This window comes from Solea solea, chromosome 19, assembly GCF_958295425.1.
Source record: "Solea solea chromosome 19, fSolSol10.1, whole genome shotgun sequence".
Taxonomy (NCBI): Eukaryota; Metazoa; Chordata; class Actinopteri; order Pleuronectiformes; family Soleidae; genus Solea; species Solea solea.
In genome coordinates, this window is record NC_081152.1 from 693453 (window position 1) to 716589 (window position 23137).

Consider the following 23137-nt stretch of genomic DNA (forward strand, 5'->3'; position numbering starts at 1 on the left):
ACCACGTCAGTCCCCAGAGTCAGAGCTCAGAATAAAAGCTGCTCCACTTTCCAGCTTTAAAACGTTCACACTTAATGACTTTGGGAGAATTTAGATCAAATTTAAAGGACAAAGAAAGGAACAAACTTTCTGAGAGGTTCTGTGTAATTGTTTGTAATATCAGGGCTTTTTTTTATTTTAATGACTTTATTCTTTGATTCATGTTGACTGTATATTGTATTATATTCATTTTAATATTGTTATTGGTCTCATCCTAGTTTGTGTTTTTAATCATTAAAACCAGTTTTATGTGTTTTTTTAGCTTTCAATGTAAATTTGTTGAGCTTTTTTTGCTCCATAGAACAAAGACATCATTCAAACTCAATCATTTTGGTTTGTGGACACACATTTTACACATTTTACACACTTTACACATTTTCTGACAAACATTTCATCGAGAGAATCATGGATTATGAAAAGAATGGTTCGTTGCAGCCCTAACTCAGACGATCCATCGACCTTGAATATGTAAATATTGAAGAAGTGTGATTTGAGGAAAGAGTGATGATCGGAGAAGTGACAGGCTTCGTAAACCTTTAAGCGTTAGATAAGTCCTTGTAATTTCCTTCTCCTCTTCCTCTCTGATGCTGGAGGCTGTTTAAAGTGTGTGACTCAGCTTAGGCAAGCAAAACTCCAGGCCACAACAGCGTCTGTGATATATGACATTATTGAGTGTGTTCACTCAGATTTAAGGCACATAAAATTAAAAAATATTTCCAGGGGCACGGTGGAATGTGACGGGGTGAGCGGTGATAGATTGAACCTCACTGGCATTACAATATTGAAATGAAGTACCTTTTTACACACTTGAACCCATTATTTTATGCCCATTCATTTGAAAATTGGAGTCTGCTGTAATGTGAGCATGAAGCAGAATAAAACAGCTGATTTATGATAAAAGCTTATTTTACAGCCACTGGAACCAAACATACATGCGGCGAGAGGAGGAGCAGTGGCCGCCGCCGCCGCCGCCGCCGTACTGCGCCGCGCTCGCATCACTTCACTAATGACAACGTTCACGTGAAATGATGCAGCGTGTTGTAAAAGTTTAAATGAAATGAACAAGTCGATCGTGTTCGCCGGTTTATTCTCGGTGGATTTGTGAGGGATGTGAGTTGGAGCAGCTCAAGCTTTGGGAACATTACAGCGAAGGAGGGAATGAAGACAGACGACTCACTCTCGCTCTCACGAGGCCACTTTACAGCGGGAAAAACACAAAGACCTAAATTATTACCACTTGAAGATCTAATGGCTTGATTAGGCCTATAGATTATCTCCATCTCAGCATCAGCATGTTATTGTACAGAGTATTTATCCAGAGGAGGAGGAGGAGGAGGAGGATGCAGGTCACTGTTTCTGCTGATGATTCTCTCCTCAAACACAGGTTTAATCCAGGATTAAATTGATGTTTGATGAGTGTGAATGTGTTAATCTGCATTCACCAGCAGGTGATATGCTCACATCAGTGGGAGTGAGAGAAAAAATGATAGTTTTGAAACTGAACTTTACATTTTTTTAACAACGCAATTAGTGAAACGGAATTTCATACCAGTTATTCATGCAAGAAACTATTTATATCTTTAAGTGTTCATCCTCACATTAGAGTGTAGTGGTTATTATGTATAGATGGTATGTTATATCTTAATGTACATTATATGTACCTGTGATTTAATTAAATGACACAATCTCAATATTTACCAGAAGGTTTAAGGTTTTTATTTCATCACTTTCACCAGTAACGTTGTTAACATGTAGCACTGAGCTCCACATGTCCCTGTTTCCTTCTTCCTCTGAATCTTATTGTTTCTATCATTTTGTGACGCACAGATAAAAAAAAACAAAAAACACAGTTTACAAGGCTTTACACTGATGTTTAGATTTGATTGGATTGGATTGGATTAGATTAGATTAGATTGGATTAAATTAAATTACATTAGATAGATTAAATTAGATAATTAATCTAATTAATTAGATGATTCATCTAGATTAGATTGGATTAGATTAGAGAAATTATTTTGCTACAGCAGCGAAAAAAGGGTATTATAAACACGTGACAAATACTGGGCTGTTTGGGAACAGGGTTAGGAGTTAATGCACTTCTGTTTAACATTAAAGGTCAAATGAATGTAATAACAACATGGTTTAGTTTGAGCAAAGTAGATAAACACAGTATTTCTTAGGGAGAAATGACATTAAATATAAAAGGTGGGTTTGTTTGTAAAGGAAAAGTCTTCAGAGTGAATTCTTCTTCCTCTCTGACTCGGATCAACTCACGTGTCTTTTACTCTACGTCTCGTGTCCAAGGACAGGACAAGAATCACATGTTCAGACATCATCCACATGAAATCTGATATTAAATCTGACCTCAACAACAGGCCGACATGAAACACTTGAACTATAAACTCCACTTTTTAAATGAAATGGAGAATAAACTCAGGGATTAATAATTGACTGTATGTCTTTAATGATGAGATTAAACTTGAATCGTCTCACAAACAGTTAAGAGAAATAAAGTCATTAACGAGATGCAGTGAAGCAACAAATCCTCACGTCTGATTAACATTTAATCAAATTCTAATTGATCAGTAAATGAAAGTAAATGATTAATCAGTTAATAGTTGTTATTAAATAGAAATGTCATCACTTAAAAACCAACAGAAACTTCAAAAAGAAAATCATATGCTCCATTAGTCTGAGGGCGTAAAGTTTAATTTGTGAGACCTTTAAAAAAGTTAATGAATCACTTTGAATGTCAACATTTTTACAGCGGCATGTTTTTGTGTGAATCAAACGCCTGAGCTTTACTATATATATATATATATATATATATATATATATATATATATATATATATATATATATTATAAAACTGTATATAATATATAGAATATACAAACACAACCATCTAAATGTTGTGTTTGAGTCATTTTATCAGCTGATCAAAATGTACAGTGTTGAAAAACGACAGTAGCTCTGGTCTCAGGGTTTAAAGCTGCAATATGTAAGAAAAAGCCTGAGTCACTAGCTCCGTCACCAGGGTCTGTAGCTCCGCCCACAATTCTCAGCACCTCAACGCACACGTTACTGAACATAAAACATGTCAGGATCGCGGCGTCTCTGCTGCTGACACACGTTCATGATCATTCTCCGTCTGTTACTGACACGTGAAAATCAAAAAACAATAGGTCGCTGTTATTTATTCATATTTACCATAATGATGATATCCCTTTAATGATCGACTACTTAAATGTTGCCATAATGATCCATAAATAAAGAAAAAGCAACAGATAATTAAAGTTGCTGTCAATTAAAAGTGTAAAATCCTGCAGCTCTACATTTAAACTGCTGACGTTATTATTATTTAAAGTGTTGATTAATGGGAAGTTAATGGAAAGAATGTAACGCTGAACAGTTTCTATAGTCTTTACATTCACTGTAACACTTGTGAAATGTGATGATATTATAAAAGCACAGTGTGAACACATGCGGCGCGTCCTTCAGTGTTGACCTCACAGCGGAAATCTTAAGTAAATCACTTATTGTAAGTCGCTTTGGATAAAAGCGTCTGCTAAATGACATGTAATGTAATGTAATATAATGTAAATCAGTGAAAAAGCTCCGTCTTCAGCCTTTAAAGCTGCTCTGTGGAATATCTGGACTGATCCTGTCACACGGTCACGGCACAAACTCTTCATCTGAGGACAATGAAATCCCACGTGTGAGGAACTTTCCTGACAGCGGCTTTACTGTGGATCCACACACACGCACACACACACACACACGCACACACACACACACGCACACACACACACACACAGACACGTGTGTGTGTGTGTGGTGAAGCAGAGAGCAGCGATGATCGATAACAGAGCTGAGCTGAGGAGGTGGAGCAGGAACACGAGGCGTTCATGTAAACCACGGATAAAATGCACATGTGGGAGAACTTTGTTGATCTTATATCTAAATAAAAAAAACTAAAACTAAATAAAGATCCCGATATGTTGTCTTACTTTGATCGATAGATATTTAAAAGGTGTTTAGTTTAAAAAGCATCCGACTGAAGGATTGTATAGTTCAACTGTAGAATATGTGAATATAACGTATGATAAAATCTGCTCTGCGTCTCTTTGAAACATTCACACACGTCCAGTTTCATGTTTCCTCCAATTTAAATAAATGAGATCTGCAGAAATTGGATCAGTTTCCACCGATTTAACTCATTTCTGCTCTTTTCCGACATGGTCTTATTTCCGCAGCGCCGAGGACCGTCTCGGATCGTAGGACCTTCCAAACACAGCTGACTAATCATGCTTTTTTTGGTCCGATACTAAAATGTGACGTCGACAGACTGCCGGCCTCTGATTGGTCAGAGAGTGTCGTCACTGAAGAGTCGTGAGCGCAAAGTTTAACTGCAGATCAAAGTGAAAAAGACTTAAACATCCTGAAAACATGCGTAATGTCCAACATGTAAACGTGTTTTGTTTTTTTCCTTCTGTACTGAGTGCACATCTCGGTTTAGTCTTTCTACACTGTGTACATTTTTGGATATTGTGCATTCTATCTTATTTTTATCTCTATTTTTATTACTTACTCTATATTAGAGTGTGATTTTTTTTGTAATTCTTTTTACTATATTGTATTTTATTTTATTCTCATTCTTATTCTTACGTTTTTCTTTTCTTTTTACTTATTATACACTTGCACATTTCTGCACCTCTTTGTCACTTTAACTGAGCTGTTGTAAATGTGTGTGGAGGAATAAAGTCATTCATTCAATTCATTCAATTGAAGTTTGAATGAGGAGTCTGGTGTACCGTGGTCCCTCACGATAACATGCTTCACCTTTCGCGGCCTCGCTGTGTCGCTGATTTTTTTTTTTTTTACAGTGTACTAACGCGCATTGTGTTCCGCATCCTGAAAAAGACGCTCCCGAGCGTCGCGAGGACGAGGAAGCCGCGGCATCGTCAGAGGAACTGTGAAATACGCGTGAGTCACTATTAATAATTCATGTCCTCGTAAGTTGATCATTAAAATGAAATGTGTTATTTCTAATAGCTAGGAAAACTTTTATATTTTTATTTCTCAAACAAATGTTTGAGCCTGAAAACAAGTTTTGATTTTTGGTTTCATTCTATAATACTTTTATGTTTTAAAATCTTTGAGAGTGTTTAAACTAGTGAGAAATGTGAGAAAATGGTCATGTCTGTGTGAGAAAAGTGAATAAAGTGTGTGGTTTTACAGCCTTAAATCATGTAGAATAATTGTACAAAATAAAGCCGACTACTTCGAGGGATCACTGTATTTACAGACAGCACCAGTACCGAGGGAAGTAAGGGTGCTGCAGCACCCCCTGCTGGTGACTCCAAAAATGTATTAAAAAAATAAAGGGGAGAGAAAAAGAAGATTCGACTGGAGACGCAGTCGTCTTCAGCGTCTCTCCCGGGACATCGTACAGGACACAGAGTCTGAACTCCATCCACAGACGAGGGCTGTTGTCAAAGAACGTCTAAATGTTTACTGTTGCCAGGATGATCAGCACCATGGACAGTTACACAGCGGCGTCAATGCCCTTCTATTGTTGTGTGACTTTGTTGTGTGTGAGGTGGTTCAGCTCTGACTTTTCTGTGAATTTAAAGTTCTTTTCTGTTTGTGAACTGATCTAACGTCTCATTGTGTCTCATGATTTTCTCTTTATTTCGTCAGTGACACTCACATCAGTGTGTGTCACTTGTATCATTGTGTGTTTTCTGGGTGGTTTGTGAACCGATGACACAGTTGACTGTGTCACCGCTGCATGTAACAATATTTCCATGGTGTCGGAGTCGAACCGCAGAATATATATGATATTTTTAATCAGTGTAGCGAGCTGAGAATATGTTCCTGCATCTATGGACAGCGCTGCTGGTCGTCACCACGTTCACTGGTATTTCAGTTCAGTGACTGAAGGACTGAACCATTCTGTCAACTCATCGATCTAATGATTCACTTTCACCCAAAACAACTGCTTTACAACGCGTTCGTGACACAACCACGTCACCACAGTGATGTGATGACTCCGCCCACTTTGAGGAGGAGCTATGAAGTCATGGAAAACAACGTGGCGATACTAAACTGAGTCGAGCAGAACTGTGTAACTGTCCAACATATCCCATAATTCCCTGAGCGTCAGAAGGTGAGTGAGATCAGCTGACGTAGAAACACGTGAATCCTCGTTATCAGTCATGTGATCATTTCATCATCCAGTCCTTGAAGAATCCTTTACATCAGAGAACGTGAGGCAAAGTCACCGTTAATTCACACACGAACATCTGCAATCATAAAGTGAAATAAAACACTGAGCGTGTCTCATGACTCAGTCTGAGTCTGTCCTTATGTCCTCTGTCCTCACGTCCTCTGCTGCTGCTGCTGTGAATTACTGCCTGCAGGTTCCACACGAGGAGGACGAGAGCTTTGTCTCAGGTTTACGGGACTTTTTAACATCCTGTTATAATCCTGGAGTGTAAGAGTGTTTGTAACATGAAGGCTGATCAATGCAGTGATGACAACATGTGGCACAGATGCTTCATGTTATCAAACTCTGTCTTTATGTCTCAGTGTCCCTCGCACAAAGACTGTCCTCATCAGAGGAAAATAAGAGCAGTGGACGTTTGTTGCAGCAGCCGTAACAGCAGCAGCAGTAACAGCAGCAGCAGCAGTAACAGCAGCAGAAACAGCAGCAGCAGCAGCAGCAGCAGCAGCAGCAGCAGTAACAGCAGCAGTAACAGCAGCAGCAGCAGCAGCAGCAGTAACTGCAGCAGCAACAGCAGCAGCAGCAGCAGCAGCAGCAGCAGTAACAGCAGCAGAAACAGCAGCAGCAGCAGCAGCAGTAACAGCAGCAGTAACAGCAGCAGCAGCAGCAGCAGTAACTGCAGCAGCAACAGCAGCAGCAGCAGCAGCAGCAGCAGCAACAGCAGCAGAAACAGAACAGACAGGACAGACACGCAAAGGCTCAGATGAGATTTTGCTTCAGTCTTCTTCTTTTTTTGGTTAGTGGTCGAATTGGAACAAACTGTGTGAAGTGGTTATTCACACATTCATACAAGAAATTCATAATTTAAAAATACAAATATGTGATAAAAAGACAAGAAAAGAAAACTAATGTCTGGGAACTCACACCTACAACCATTCACTCTCTCACTCACACCTACAACCATTCACTCTCTCACTCACACCTACAACCATTCACTCTCTCACTCACACCTACAACCATTCACTCTCTCACTCACACCTACAACCATTCACTCTCTCACTCACGCCTACAACCATTCACTCTCGCACTCACACCTACAACCATTCACTCTCTCACTCACGCCTACAACCATTCACTCTCTCACTCACACCTACAACTATTCACTCTCTCACTCACACCTACAGCCATTCACTCTCGCACTCACACCTACAACCATTCACTCTCTCACTCACACCTAAAACTATTCACTCTCTCACTCACACCCACAACCATTCACTCTCTCACTCACACCCACTCACTCTCTCACTCACACCCACAACCATTCACTCTCTCACTCACACCTACAACCATTTACTCTCTCACTCACCCACAGCCATTCACTCTCTCACTCACACACCCACTCTCTCTCACTCACACCCACAGCCATTCACTCTCTCACTCACACCCACAGCCATTCACTCGTTCACTCACACCCACTCTCTCTCACTCACACCCACAGCCATTCACTCGTTCACTCACACCCACTCTCTCTCTCACTCACACCCACTCACTCGTTCACTAACACCCACAGCTATTCACTCGTTCACTCACACCCACAGCCATTCACTCGTTCACTCACACCCACAGCCATTCTCTGTCTCACTCACACCCACAGCCATTCACTTGTTCACTCACACCCACAGCCATTCACTCGTTCACTCAGGTGTACAGTCAGTTTAATCCATAATCTGCGTGTTTCTGGACAAACACTAGTTTTGCATACGAGACAATATATAACATTTGATGCTAAAGAGGAGACTGATGTAAATGTGCAGGTAACAAATGAATGAATGAATAGATAAAATCTCATTCATTTAAAAAACAACAAAAAAACTACGATGAATACTTGAAACCATGACAACCAAATGTAAGATGTAGCCAGTGAGTTTAAAATCACTGAAAAACACGTACGTGCGTGTGTGTGTGCGAGTGTGTGTGCGTGTGTGTGTGTGTGTGCGTGCGAGTGTGTGTGTGTGTGAGGGTGTGCGAGTGTGTGTGTGCGTGTGTGAGGGTGTGTGCGTGCGAGTGTGTGTGTGTGTGCGAGTGTGTGTGCGTGTGTGCGGGTGTGTGCGTGCGAGTGTGTGTGTGTGTGCGAGTGTGTGTGCGTGTGTGCGAGTGTGTGTGTGTGTGTGCGCGTGTGTGAGGGTGTCTGCGTGCGAGTGAGTGTGTGTGTGTGTGTGTGCGAGTGTGTGTGCGTGTGTGTGTGTGTGTGTGCGAGTGTGTGTGTGCGTGTGTGAGGGTGTGTGCGTGCGAGTGTGTGTGTGTGTGCGTTTTTCTATCCTGATGGGGACCACATCCTGACTCTTCACACACACGGTGGGGCCCAGTTTTTCCCGTGGGGCCCGAAACTCGGTCCCCACGGGCACGAGCATTGCAATCAATAGAAAACAGCCTCCTGATAGGCCCTGCCCAGTTTTTTTGAAAAAAAAAATTGGACCCCATGAACTAGGTTTTCATGACAGAGTGTGTGTGGGATTGGGTCCCCAGTGGTCACAAATGGTATTGCAGTGTGTAAGTTTGCACCGGTGGGGTCCGATTCCTGACATGTGTGTAAGTGTGTATGTCAAAAAACTTAATATTTCATGAAGATGAATGTACATTTAAGTGATCAGACTTCAATATTATCAAATTATTATGTCCAAAATCTATAAGGGAGACAATTTAATACTAGTTATAAACACTATAACTTACTTTGAAAGCAGTCTCATTCTTTTTGTGATAAACCTTCTTAAAGGTCAAAGGTCAGCCGTTCGGGTGTAGTTTTTTGTAATAATTCATGAAGGCATTGATCCAGGGGTCTGATTTTTAAGTATGTGTATCAGGAACTATGGCTGATCCAGGGTTCCGAACTTCGGACTCGTGCGCCCTTCGTAAAGGTCAAAGGTCAGCCGTTCGGGTGTAGTTTTTTGTAATAATTCATGAAGGCATTGAACCAGGGGTCTGATTTTTAAGTATGTGTATCAGGAACTACGGCTGATCCAGGGTGCGGAACTTCGGACTCGTGCGCCCTTCGTAAAGGTCAAAGGTCAGCCGTTCGGGTGTAGTTTTTTGTAATAATTCATCAACGCATCGAGCCAGGGATCTGAAATGTCAGTATGTGTATCAGGAACTAAGGCTGATCCAGGGTGCCGAGTTTCGGACTCGTGCGCCCTTCGTAAAGGTCAAAGGTCAGCGGTTTGGGGATGATCTGTGTTATTCGGCCTTCACCCACATTTTTGTGTAATAATTAATGAAGGCATTGAGCCAGGGGTCTGATTTTTAAGTATGTGTATCAGGAACTACGGCTGATCCAGGGTGCAGAGTTTCGGACTTGTGCACCCTTCGTAAAGGTCAAAGGTCAGCCGTTCGGGTGTAGTTTTTTGTAATAATTAATAAACGCATCGAGCCAGGGATCTGAAATGTCAGTATGTGTATCAGGAACTAAGGCTGATCCAGGGTGCCGAGTTTCGGACTTGTGCGCCCTTCGTAAAGGTCAAAGTTCAGCCGTTCGGGTGTAGTTTTTTGTAATAATTCATAAACGCATCGAGCCAGGGGTCTAAAATGTCAGTATGTGTATCAAGGACAAACGCTTGTCCAGGGTGCAGAGTTTCAGACCTGTGCGACCTTCAGAAAGGTCAAAGGTCAGCGGTTTGGGGATGATCTGTGTTATTCGGCCTTCACCCTCAGTTTTTTGTAATCATTCTTGAAGGCATTGAGCCAGGGGTCTGATTTTTAAGTATGTGTATCAGGAACTACGGCTGATCCAGGGTGCTGAGTTTCGGACACGTGCGCCCTTCGTAAAGGTCAAAGGTCAGCCGTTCAGGTGTAGTTTTTTGTAATAATTAATAAACGCATCGAGCCAGGGGTCTGATTTCTTTCTAGTTGTATCAGTGTTGATCATTGAAGGCCAGAAGCATCTTTTCTCTGCCTATTTGAGGCTTACAGACATAATATAGAGATAATATGGGTAGGGTTGGGGTTTGGAAGCCCCATGGGGACCCATGACTGGTCCCCATAGGAACCAAAATTCAGGATTAAAATTTATGTGAGAGTGTTTGATGTTTTAAGTCATTTTCATCCTCACAGAAATTTAAAAAAAATTTAGCAGTTAAAACCAAGTCTCTAGACCACTCAGAAAGGGTGGGTCCCACCAGCAATCACCCAGACAGTGGGCCTCACAGGGAAATAAAAACGCGTATGTGTGTGTGTGTGTGTGTGCGAGTGTGTGTGCGTGTGTGTGCGTGTGTGAGTGTGTGTGCGTGCGAGTGTGTGTGTGTGTGTGTGTGTGTCACACTGTTCACTGCACAGATGTCTCTCTGTGTGAGTTCAATATGAAGAACACATTGTGTCATTTCGTGTGGAGGACGTGTGAGTGTGGACATTCTACAGAGACACAAAGTCATCATGAGTTTACATGAACACAAAATCATTTGTGTTCATGTAAACGATGGAATTGTAAAATCTTTTCAAAACAAAGACATTTTTCATTTTTACTCAACTGACAGAAAATCCGTTTTTTTCACCGTCAAAGTGTCTGAGTTTAGTTTGTAAAAGCTGAAGATGATAAAGATGATAAAGATGATAAAGATGACTTTCTGTTTCAAAAACAAACATGAAGATCGGAGACGGAGGTCAATTCATATTTACACTGTGTTACTAATTAACTGCTTAATTAGCACTTTTATAATACTATTATATACTGTTATAATAATCTGTGTGTCAGGTCTTAACCATAATCAGTGATTAAGACCGGTACCCTGTGGGACCAAAGACTTCATGGTCGCAAGTTCAACTCCACGCCCGGGAGGTTGTACTCAATTCCCTTGTAAGTCGCTTTGGATAAATGTAATGTTATTGTGTATAATACTTAGAATACATAAACTGTTATTGTGTATAATACTTAGAATACACTGTTATTGTGTATAATACATATAATACATAAACTGTTATTGTGTATAATACTTATAATACATAAACTGTTATTGTGTATAATACTTAGAATACACTGTTATTGTGTATAATACATATAATACATAAACTGTTATTGTGTATAATACTTATAATACATAAACTGTTATTGTGTATAATACTTAGAATACACTGTTATTGTGTATAATACATATAATACATAAACTGTTATTGTGTATAATACTTATAAGACTATAATACACTTATTGTGTATAATTTACAGTACTTTTGAATGCATTGTCTTTGTTTATCTCTTATTTATCTTGACGTACAGATTAATGTAAGTCAAGTGTAGGATCAATAAAAGTGGTTCTGTATCTGCTGCTCTTCACTGTAGATGATTGTATAATCTAATCTAATCTGAGTTTAGTGTCAAAGTGATGGAGGAAACTTCTGCCCTGAACACTGAGCAACGTCCATGCATCATCTGGGACAGTTATTCTTTAAAGGGTCATGAGGGGACACGGCTGGTGCCAGTCACAGCTGTCTCAGGGTCAGAGGTCAAACATTTTAAGATTGGAGTCTGTCTCAGATGAAAGATGACCACTCTACCCAACATGAAACTATCGTTGGTCTCTCACAGCGAGTTCAGAGACGCTCTCCTGGAGAAAGACCGGGTTTTTTTGACAGTGTCAGAAATTAGGGTGTGTGTGTGTGTGTGCGTGTGTGTGTGTGTGTGTGTGTGCGTGTGTGTATATGTGTGTGTGTGTGTGTGTGTGTGTGCGTGTGTGTGTGTGTATATGTGTGTGTGTGTGTGTGTGTGTGTGTGTGCAATTACTGTGTATTTACAGTTTAATGACAGTATATTTACAGTGTATTTGCAGTGTAATTGCTGTGTATTTACAGTATATTTGCAGTGTAATTACTGTGTATTTACAGTTTAATGACAGTATATTTACTGTGTATTTACAGTTTAATGACAGTATATTTACTGTGTAATTACAGTTTAATGACAGTATATTTACAGTGTAATTACTGTGTAATTACGGTGTATTTACAGTTTAATGACAGTATATTTACTGTGTATTTACAGTTTAATGACAGTATATTTACAGTGTATTTACAGTTTAATGACAGTATATTTACAGTGTAATTACAGTGTATTTGCAGTGTCACTGTCAAACCTTTCATGTGTCCAGAGAAACAACCTGTGTGCAGCTTTATATCCACAGATATCACATATACATATTATTTATAAGACATATATAAATATGGATTAGATTCATATCCTGATATATTTTAACATCAAATTACATAAAAACATATATGGTGATATTTGGCCAAGCCCTAATCCAGACGAGGGCTCAGGTGTAAACAGGAAGTAGATTTGCTCTTTGATTGGTTCCAGAAACTAAAGTCCTGACCAATGAGATCTTACCAGGAAAGTAACTGCCTTCATTTTCCAAATGTTCCCCATTTCTGCTCATCCACACCCAGAGTTTTCAAACCAAAAATGAAATCAGTATCACTTTCAAACATTTCCATTTGTGGCCACTTGAAAATGTAGATTTGACCAAAAAAAGCAACAAACCAACGTTTACACTCACGCTCATAACGACAGTCCACTCAGAATCTACAGTCAAGACAATCCTGAGTCTGGAGAAAACCCACAGATTCAAACCTCAAACCCCTGAGCTGTAAGACACCGGTGGTAACCACTGTACCACTGATGTACCACCATGACGTTATAATTAAAAACCTGCAAAAGTAAGAGGTGATGAGCTTCAGACGTGAGCGAGTGATTCTTCAGTCTGCTGCGTCAGCCTCTCACTTCATGTGAGTGAAAACAGAAAAACACAACTCAACAAGTGAGGAGTCCAGACGAGCACTCAGAGGCGGAGAAGTGGCAGTTTAACAGTAAACATCTGTCTGTCTGTCTGTGTCTGTCTGTGTGTGTGTGTGTCTGTGTCCACACACACACACACACACACAGCATCATCTCATATGAACAGATGATCTGAGGAGGTGAAGAAAAAAGAGAACTGAGCTGTCAATCACTGATGAGGGGGATGAGATGTGTGTGTGTGTGTTTGTCATAAACACTGACCTCATCAGGATCAGTAGTAGGACCAAAACCTGGTCCTAATGAGGCAGACACGAACCTTATTGTTAGGAATGTAAGTCGATGCAGAGTCCTTAATATGGGAGCAGCGCTAACCTGTGTGTGTCTGTGTGTGTGTGTGTGTGTGTGTGTCTGTGTGTGTGTGTGTGTCTGTGTGCGTGTGCGTGTGTGTGTGTGTGTGTGCGTGCGTGTGTGTGCGTGCGTGCGTGCGTGTGTGGTGCGGGAGCTGGAGACAGAAGCGAAGAGAGAGAGAGAGAGAGAGAGAGGATGAAGTCAGATGTTCATTCATCATAATCTTGATCAGTAATAATCGCGGTGAACTTGACGTTTCACCAGCGAAGGCGTTTTTTATAAAAAGATTACGAGGATTATTGTTATTATAGGATTATTTAATCTAAAAATCACATCATCATGAGTTTTAGAGAAAGGTGAGATTATTGTTTTAATATTCAGAAACATGGTTTCTAACGGGGATTATCGGTTTCTACCGGGGATTATCATCTCAATATGTTTAACAGAACACATCGGAAACATTGGAGTTGAGTGAGATGCGCAGAGATTAACAAGAGAATCAGCCCCTGAACTAACAGATGCAGCAGTGATGCTTTTCACTCTCCTGTAACCGCCTCTAAACGACACCGTCCTCACTCACTCATTCATTCACACACACACACACACACTCACTCAGTCACACACTCATTCACTCACTCACCCATGTTGTCTCATCGGTGCGTCCTCTGCCGCACAGATCACGACTTCTCCTCTTGCAGCAGCTGAGCCGCGGAGCTCACAGCGCGCGTGACTCACCTGCGTTCATCTTCATCTTTTAATCTAAACATTTTAAGATTTAAATACGAAAACAATCTGTCACTCGTTTATGAGAAGCTGTGAAAGTTTGCGTCCACGGTTCCTGACGCTGCGCAACTTTCCAGAGCCGACACTGAAACCTGAGCCATCAAAGATCCTCCAAGACTCAAAGACTCAAAGACGCAAAGGCTCCAGAGAGAAGCAACGTGAAGCTTCTACGACATGAAGGTCCCTGAACACAACACGGCAGCAGATCCACAGCGAACCTCCTCTGCACACACATCCAGCGGACTGACACACGCACACACACACACTGTCGGCTCAGCAGCTCCACGGGCGCGCGCTCGGCTGCGTGGGGGAGCGCGCGCGCCGTCCCCGGAATATGGGAGAGAGACAGACAGAGAGAGACAGAGACACAAAGAGAGAGAGAGAGAGAGAGACAGAGAGAGAGAGACAGAGTGAGAGAGACAGAGAGAGAGTGAGAGACACAGAGACAGAGAGAGAGACACAGAGACAGAGAGAGAGACACAGAGACAGAGTGAGAGAGGGAGAGAGAGACAGAAGATTCCAATGCAGCATTCAACAGCAGATTTTAGACAAATATAAGATTTGCTTTTGTTTTCTTTTACATGCAGATCTTTAATCATCTTCATCATCTTCATCCTCCTCGTGGGAGCAGCAGCAGCATCAGCAGCAGCTGCAGAGTGTGTGTGTGTGTGTGTGTGTGTGTGTGCAGGTGTGTTGCAGTGATTCCAGTGCGAGTGGGCGTCCACACTGATCCCCCTCATGTTGCATAATTACTGCTAAATGCAGTGATTTTTGATTTGTTCCATTTAAAAGCAACAGGGAAACATTCAGGAAACATTCAGGAAACATTCAGAGTCTCCTCATGTAGGTGGTGTTTTTTATAAAGACGCCACTTTTTTTTCCTCCTCCAGTTTCCAAACTAAAATAATCCTGGTCGCTCACACAAACATGAACACAGCACAGTTATGTTCTGCTCAAAGACTCAGGTCAACAGGTGGCGCTATAACAGGAGTTTACATTTCAAGTCATAATTGAAACGGGATACTTTAGTTACCATGTTAAATAAACACAGTTAGTCAATTAAGATTGAACATACACTGTCACATGGTTGCAGCGCCTGTAGCTTTGATCACTCACTCATTCACTGTGACATTGTTTCCATAAGCTACTGTAATGTTGCACTGATGTTTCACCAGGATCTTGTATCGATGATGGGAGAATCAGACCACTGAGCAAAGCCTTCTCCAGCACATCCCAAAGATTCTCAGTGGGGTTCAGGTCTGGACTCTGTGGTCTCATGCTCCCTGAACCACTCTTTGCATTGATGGAATAATCTGGTCCTTCATTATATTCACATGGTTTGGGCACGTGACCGACTGCCAAGACTACCAACAACGTAAGAACGTGACCAGGCAGCAGATTCAGCATTTAAGTTAAAAGTGAGAGCGTGAAGTGATTGTGTTTCTCTGACGATGCATTTACCTGCAGGTGGCAGCAGCATGTGTTTATGGAGTGAGGACATTTACGAGGTTTCTTGAATGCATCGCCTTCACTCGCTCTCATGAGCTGGAGTTTGAAATCTTTGACAAATATTACGATTGAATATTCAAAGTAATGACTGAATTTAAACATTTGAGTGAAGGAGGAGAAGAAGTCGTGAAATACGAGACACACGTCGCTGATTTTCTTTCTTTTTCATGGAGAAAATGTTGCAAAAACTCAATATTTTTCTTTTTCTGTCTCAACCTAAAAATACAAATATGAAATATTTAGAGCGTTTTTCATGGTTTACATAATTTACGATGTTGGTCTTTGTTTCCTTGTGATTATGTTGGAGTGAGTGGAACATTTATGAGCGTTAGACTGAAGGATAACTGTACATGAACACATGAACACATGAACACATGCATGTTTATACAACATAAGATGTTCAGTTTGATTGACTGAAAACGAGACATTAATCACAAAATCATCAAAACTAGACGGAAACGTCCAAACTTTGTGTTTCAGAAACATTCAAAAACAACGTGGAGTTTAATCAAGAAAACAAAGGTTTGCTTTTGCTTTGACGCAGAAACACAATCTCACAGAAGTGATTTAGACCCGCCTGCTTTCCTCGTTCTGATTGGTTCCTGCAGCAGAGCTTTTATCCTCTCGCTTATTTCCAATAGATGATCAATTATCAATCAATTACGTCCAACAGTGAGTACGTGTGAGTGCTGTGTGTTTGAGTTTTTAGTGCGTACTTCATTATTATTCCTGTTCAGCGTAACAAGACAAACAGCTGCAGCTACTTAGTTTAAATACAAACGTGTCTCTTACAGAGATTCATGTGTTCAGCAGTGATTTAACAAAAGTTTCTTGGTGCTGCAGGTGAATCAAACAGTGTGCGGTAAAAACTGACTGAAACACCACCGTCTTTTCTGGGTCAGCGTTCGCATGAATGTCAGGGTTTTTCTGTTTATTTCACTCACTCACTCACTCACTAATAAGGATTTCATCCAACAAGCAGACATGTCCCTCAGAAACTCCTGCAGCCTTGACCTTTCACATTTTTACAACACAGTGGACAGAAGACGAGGACGAGGAAGAGGGTAAAAGTTTTTTGGAAGTTTCCACATTTCCTAAAATCCAGTTACAACATCATAAAATGCTCCCTGAGGCCTGGAGCTACAATCAAAAGGAGGCGTGGTCATAAATCGGCACTGCCCCCAGCCTCTTTTCTTCCACCTCGTTGACCACAGACAGAACTGTGATGTCAGTGAAGAGGTGCAGAGTTTAAATGTTTTATGCCTTCATGGACAAAACTCTGTCCTCTAAAGTCATCGCCACATCAGGTCACGTCAAAATAAGAGACGGTCAGCTGATGCTTCCATCGCGTCAAAATAAGAGACGGTCAGATGATGCTTCCATCGCGTCAAAATAAGAGACTGTCAGCTGCTGCTTCCATCGCGTCAAAATAAGAGACGGTCAGATGATGCTTCCATCGCGTCAAAATAAGAGACTGTCAGCTGCTGCTTCCATCGCGTCAAAATAAGAGACGGTCAGCTGATGCTTCCATCGCGTCAAAATAAGAGACGGTCAGCTGCTGCTTCCATCGCGTCAAAATAAGAGACGGTCAGATGATGCTTCCATCGCGTCAAAATAAGAGACGGTCAGCTGATGCTTCCATCTTGTCAAAATAAGAGACGGTCAGATGATGCTTCCATCGCGTCAAAATAAGAGACGGTCAGATGATGCTTCCATCGCGTCAAAATAAGAGACGGTCAGCTGCTGCTTCCATCGCGTCAAAATAAGAGACGGTCAGATGATGCTTCCATCGCGTCAAAATAAGAGACGGTCAGCTGCTGCTTCCATCGCGTCAAAATAAGAGACGGTCAGCTGCTGCTTCCATCGCGTCAAAATAAGAGACGGTCAGATGATGCTTCCATCGCGTCAAAATAAGAGACGGTCAGCTGCTGCTTCCATCGCGTCAAAATAAGAGACGGTCAGCTGCTGCTTCCATCGCGTCAAAATAAGAGACGGTCAGATGATGCTTCCATCGCGTCAAAATAAGAGACGGTCAGCTGCTGCTTCCATCGCGTCAAAATAAGAGACGGTCAGATGATGCTTCCATCGCGTCAAAATAAGAGACGGTCAGCTGCTGCTTCCATCGCGTCAAAATAAGAGACGGTCAGCTGATGCTTCCATCGCGTCAAAATAAGAGACGGTCAGATGATGCTTCCATCGCGTCAAAATAAGAGACGGTCAGATGATGCTTCCATCGCGTCAAAATAAGAGACGGTCAGATGATGCTTCCATCGCGTCAAAATAAGAGACGGTCAGCTGATGCTTCCATCGCGTCAAAATAAGAGACTGTCAGCTGATGCTTCCATCGCGTCAAAATAAGAGACGGTCAGCTGCTGCTTCCATCGCGTCAAAATAAGAGACGGTCAGCTGCTGCTTCCATCGCGTCAAAATAAGAGACGGTCAGCTGCTGCTTCCATCGCGTCAAAATAAGAGACGGTCAGCTGATGCTTCCATCGCGTCAAAATAAGAGACTGTCAGCTGATGCTTCCATCGCGTCAAAATAAGAGACGGTCAGCTGCTGCTTCCATCGCGTCAAAATAAGAGACGGTCAGCTGCTGCTTCCATCGCGTCAAAATAAGAGACGGTCAGCTGATGCTTCCATCGCGTCAAAATAAGAGACGGTCAGATGATGCTTCCATCGCGTCAAAATAAGAGACGGTCAGCTGCTGCTTCCATCGCGTCAAAATAAGAGACGGTCAGCTGCTGCTTCCATCGCGTCAAAATAAGAGACGGTCAGATGATGCTTCCATCGCGTCAAAATAAGAGACGGTCAGCTGCTGCTTCCATCGCGTCAAAATAAGAGACGGTCAGATGATGCTTCCATCGCGTCAAAATAAGAGACGGTCAGCTGCTGCTTCCATCGCGTCAAAATAAGAGACGGTCAGCTGATGCTTCCATCGCGTCAAAATAAGAGACGGTCAGATGATGCTTCCATCGCGTCAAAATAAGAGACGGTCAGATGATGCTTCCATCGCGTCAAAATAAGAGACGGTCAGATGATGCTTCCATCGCGTCAAAATAAGAGACGGTCAGCTGATGCTTCCATCGCGTCAAAATAAGAGACTGTCAGCTGATGCTTCCATCGCGTCAAAATAAGAGACGGTCAGCTGCTGCTTCCATCGCGTCAAAATAAGAGACGGTCAGCTGCTGCTTCCATCGCGTCAAAATAAGAGACGGTCAGCTGCTGCTTCCATCGCGTCAAAATAAGAGACGGTCAGCTGATGCTTCCATCGCGTCAAAATAAGAGACTGTCAGCTGATGCTTCCATCGCGTCAAAATAAGAGACGGTCAGCTGCTGCTTCCATCGCGTCAAAATAAGAGACGGTCAGCTGCTGCTTCCATCGCGTCAAAATAAGAGACGGTCAGCTGATGCTTCCATCGCGTCAAAATAAGAGACGGTCAGATGATGCTTCCATCGCGTCAAAATAAGAGACGGTCAGCTGCTGCTTCCATCGCGTCAAAATAAGAGACGGTCAGATGATGCTTCCATCGCGTCAAAATAAGAGACGGTCAGCTGCTGCTTCCATCGCGTCAAAATAAGAGACGGTCAGCTGATGCTTCCATCGCGTCAAAATAAGAGACGGTCAGCTGCTGCTTCCATCGCGTCAAAATAAGAGACGGTCAGCTGCTGCTTCCATCGCGTCAAAATAAGAGACGGTCAGCTGATGCTTCCATCGCGTCAAAATAAGAGACGGTCAGATGATGCTTCCATCGCGTCAAAATAAGAGACGGTCAGATGATGCTTCCATCGCGTCAAAATAAGAGACGGTCAGCTGCTGCTTCCATCGCGTCAAAATAAGAGACGGTCAGCTGCTGCTTCCATCGCGTCAAAATAAGAGACGGTCAGATGATGCTTCCATCGCGTCAAAATAAGAGACGGTCAGCTGCTGCTTCCATCGCGTCAAAATAAGAGACGGTCAGATGATGCTTCCATCGCGTCAAAATAAGAGACGGTCAGCTGCTGCTTCCATCGCGTCAAAATAAGAGACGGTCAGCTGATGCTTCCATCGCGTCAAAATAAGAGACGGTCAGATGATGCTTCCATCGCGTCAAAATAAGAGACGGTCAGATGATGCTTCCATCGCGTCAAAATAAGAGACGGTCAGATGATGCTTCCATCGCGTCAAAATAAGAGACGGTCAGCTGATGCTTCCATCGCGTCAAAATAAGAGACTGTCAGCTGATGCTTCCATCGCGTCAAAATAAGAGACGGTCAGCTGCTGCTTCCATCGCGTCAAAATAAGAGACGGTCAGCTGCTGCTTCCATCGCGTCAAAATAAGAGACGGTCAGCTGCTGCTTCCATCGCGTCAAAATAAGAGACGGTCAGCTGATGCTTCCATCGCGTCAAAATAAGAGACTGTCAGCTGATGCTTCCATCGCGTCAAAATAAGAGACGGTCAGCTGCTGCTTCCATCGCGTCAAAATAAGAGACGGTCAGCTGCTGCTTCCATCGCGTCAAAATAAGAGACGGTCAGCTGCTGCTTCCATCGCGTCAAAATAAGAGACGGTCAGCTGATGCTTCCATCGCGTCAAAATAAGAGACGGTCAGATGATGCTTCCATCGCGTCAAAATAAGAGACGGTCAGCTGCTGCTTCCATCGCGTCAAAATAAGAGACGGTCAGATGATGCTTCCATCGCGTCAAAATAAGAGACGGTCAGCTGCTGCTTCCATCGCGTCAAAATAAGAGACGGTCAGCTGATGCTTCCATCGCGTCAAAATAAGAGACGGTCAGCTGCTGCTTCCATCGCGTCAAAATAAGAGACGGTCAGCTGCTGCTTCCATCGCGTCAAAATAAGAGACGGTCAGCTGATGCTTCCATCGCGTCAAAATAAGAGACGGTCAGATGATGCTTCCATCGCGTCAAAATAAGAGACGGTCAGATGATGCTTCCATCGCGTCAAAATAAGAGACGGTCAGCTGATGCTTCCATCGCGTCAAAATAAGAGACGGTCAGATGATGCTTCCATCGCGTCAAAATAAGAGACGGTCAGATGATGCTTCCATCGCGTCAAAATAAGAGACGGTCAGCTGATGCTTCCATCGCGTCAAAATAAGAGACGGTCAGATGATGCTTCCATCGCGTCAAAATAAGAGACTGTCAGATGATGCTTCCATCGCGTCAAAATAAGAGACGGTCAGCTGCTGCTTCCATCGCGTCAAAATAAGAGACGGTCAGCTGCTGCTTCCATCGCGTCAAAATAAGAGACGGTCAGGTGATGCTTCCATCGCGTCAAAATAAGAGACGGTCAGATGATGCTTCCATCGCGTCAAAATAAGAGACGGTCAGCTGCTGCTTCCATCGCGTCAAAATAAGAGACGGTCAGATGATGCTTCCATCGCGTCAAAATAAGAGACGGTCAGATGATGCTTCCATCGCGTCAAAATAAGAGACGGTCAGCTGCTGCTTCCATCGCGTCAAAATAAGAGACGGTCAGCTGATGCTTCCATCGCGTCAAAATAAGAGACGGTCAGATGATGCTTCCATCGCGTCAAAATAAGAGACGGTCAGCTGCTGCTTCCATCGCGTCAAAATAAGAGACGGTCAGATGATGCTTCCATCGCGTCAAAATAAGGGACGGTCAGCTGATGCTTCCATCGCGTCAAAATAAGAGACGGTCAGATGATGCTTCCATCGCGTCAAAATAAGAGACGGTCAGCTGATGCTTCCATCGCGTCAAAATAAAACACAATCACAGTGACCTTTTATTTTCAATGAGATATTAGACCTTAAAAAATCAATAGTTCTCTGGGAATACACACAGATGAACACCTGAATCCACACACAGATGAACACCTGAATCCACACACAGATGAACACCTGAATCCACACACAGATGAACACATGGATCCACACACACAAATGAACACATGAATCCACACACAAATGAACACATGGATCCACACACAAATGAACACATGAATCCACACACAAATGAACACATGGAGCCATACAAAAATGAACACATGAATCCACACACAAATGAACACATGAATCCACACAGATGAACACATGAATCCACACACAAATGAACACATGAATCCACACACAGATGAACACCTGAATCCACACACAGATGAACACATGAATCCACACACAAATGAACACATGGATCCACACACAAATGAACACATGAATCCGCACACAGATGAACACCTGAATCCACACGCAGATGAAGGCATGAATCCACACACAAATGAACACATGAATCCACACACAGATGAACACCTGAATCCACATGCAGATGAACGCATGAATCCACACACAAATGAACACATGGATCCACACACAAATGAACACATGAATCCACACAAGTAGAAAAACAGCAGCATTAACAGCAGTTTTTTTTCAATTCCGTCGATTGTAACAAACACTTTTTTACCTTTAACTGTAACAAAGTGGAGCAGATAAATAAATGTTTGGAGAGAAGTTTTCATGTTTCACCAAAAGCTCAAAAACAAACAATATTATTGTGTTATGTATTTAAGTTGTGACGGAGCGACTCGCCACACGCGCACACACACACACACCCGCTGATAGAGCGCAAAGACGCACACACACACACACACACACACCAACTGCTTTGTCAGTTTTCAGCACCATGTGTAGAGCGTCACGTGCGCACACGTCATTCATCCTGTAAACATTAACTTGGTTCAAACTTACTTCATCTTCATCCTCATCCTCAGTTTGCGTCGGCAGCATTCCAAACATTGTTTACGTCAGCGGCGCACTTAAATGACGACGATGGCGGGACGCTTAGTGTGACGTCACTTTTTGTAGTTGCATTAATTATCTATTAATATTGTTAATAAAGGTGGGGACAATAATTATTGTGACACCGTTCATTTAGGAACTATTGTGGCTTTATTATCATGTGGGTTGTTGTTATAATAATCATGCTTGTGAGGTTTGGATGGGCGGGGCAGAGGACCGGTATAAAGGGTGGTTACAGAGGAGGTGACACCTTTTTGTTTTGATCGGGACAATTTTCCTATTTTCACAGTTTGAATGTTAACGAATGTTAACGGATGAATGACGTCAGTTCATCATGTTTGGTTACATCGCAGCAGAACCTGTGACGGTTGTGATGAGTGTTTTACGCTTGATATTTTTCTGTGGTTACGTGTTACTGTCATAAATGATCTATATACAAACATTTTCAATAAAACAACGTACACGACATGAATGACATGAATGAATGAATGTAAACGAGCAGCTGTTCTTCGCAGTTCATGGAAACATTCTGCTTCAGATTGTTGTTTCCTCTTTTATTGACACATGACTGCGAGCTTTTGGTAAGAATTTAATTAAAATGATGCAAGAGTTGAATGAAACGATGATGATGATGATGATGATGATGAAGTATATGTGATGAAATCCTTCCCAGCCGCAGGTCGGTTTGTTTAAGCCCAGC

The 23137-nt window shown here is 42.3% G+C and overlaps 1 protein-coding gene across 2 annotated transcripts in view; it reads right to left on the bottom strand.

Annotated features, from left to right (window-relative positions):
- lrrtm4l1 (leucine rich repeat transmembrane neuronal 4 like 1) overlaps positions 1-14513 on the bottom strand; it is a 47883-nt gene extending 33370 nt beyond the window's left edge. Inside the window, exon 1 of one of the 2 annotated variants that reach the window (XM_058617128.1) lies at positions 14029-14512. In XM_058617128.1, coding sequence (XP_058473111.1) covers positions 14029-14032 — 4 coding nt within the window. In that variant the 5' untranslated portion in view covers positions 14033-14512. Of the gene's footprint in view, positions 1-14028 lie in introns of both variants that reach the window. The other variant, XM_058617129.1, reaches the window with a different exon arrangement.
- Between the last annotated feature and the right edge of the window lie 8624 nt (positions 14514-23137).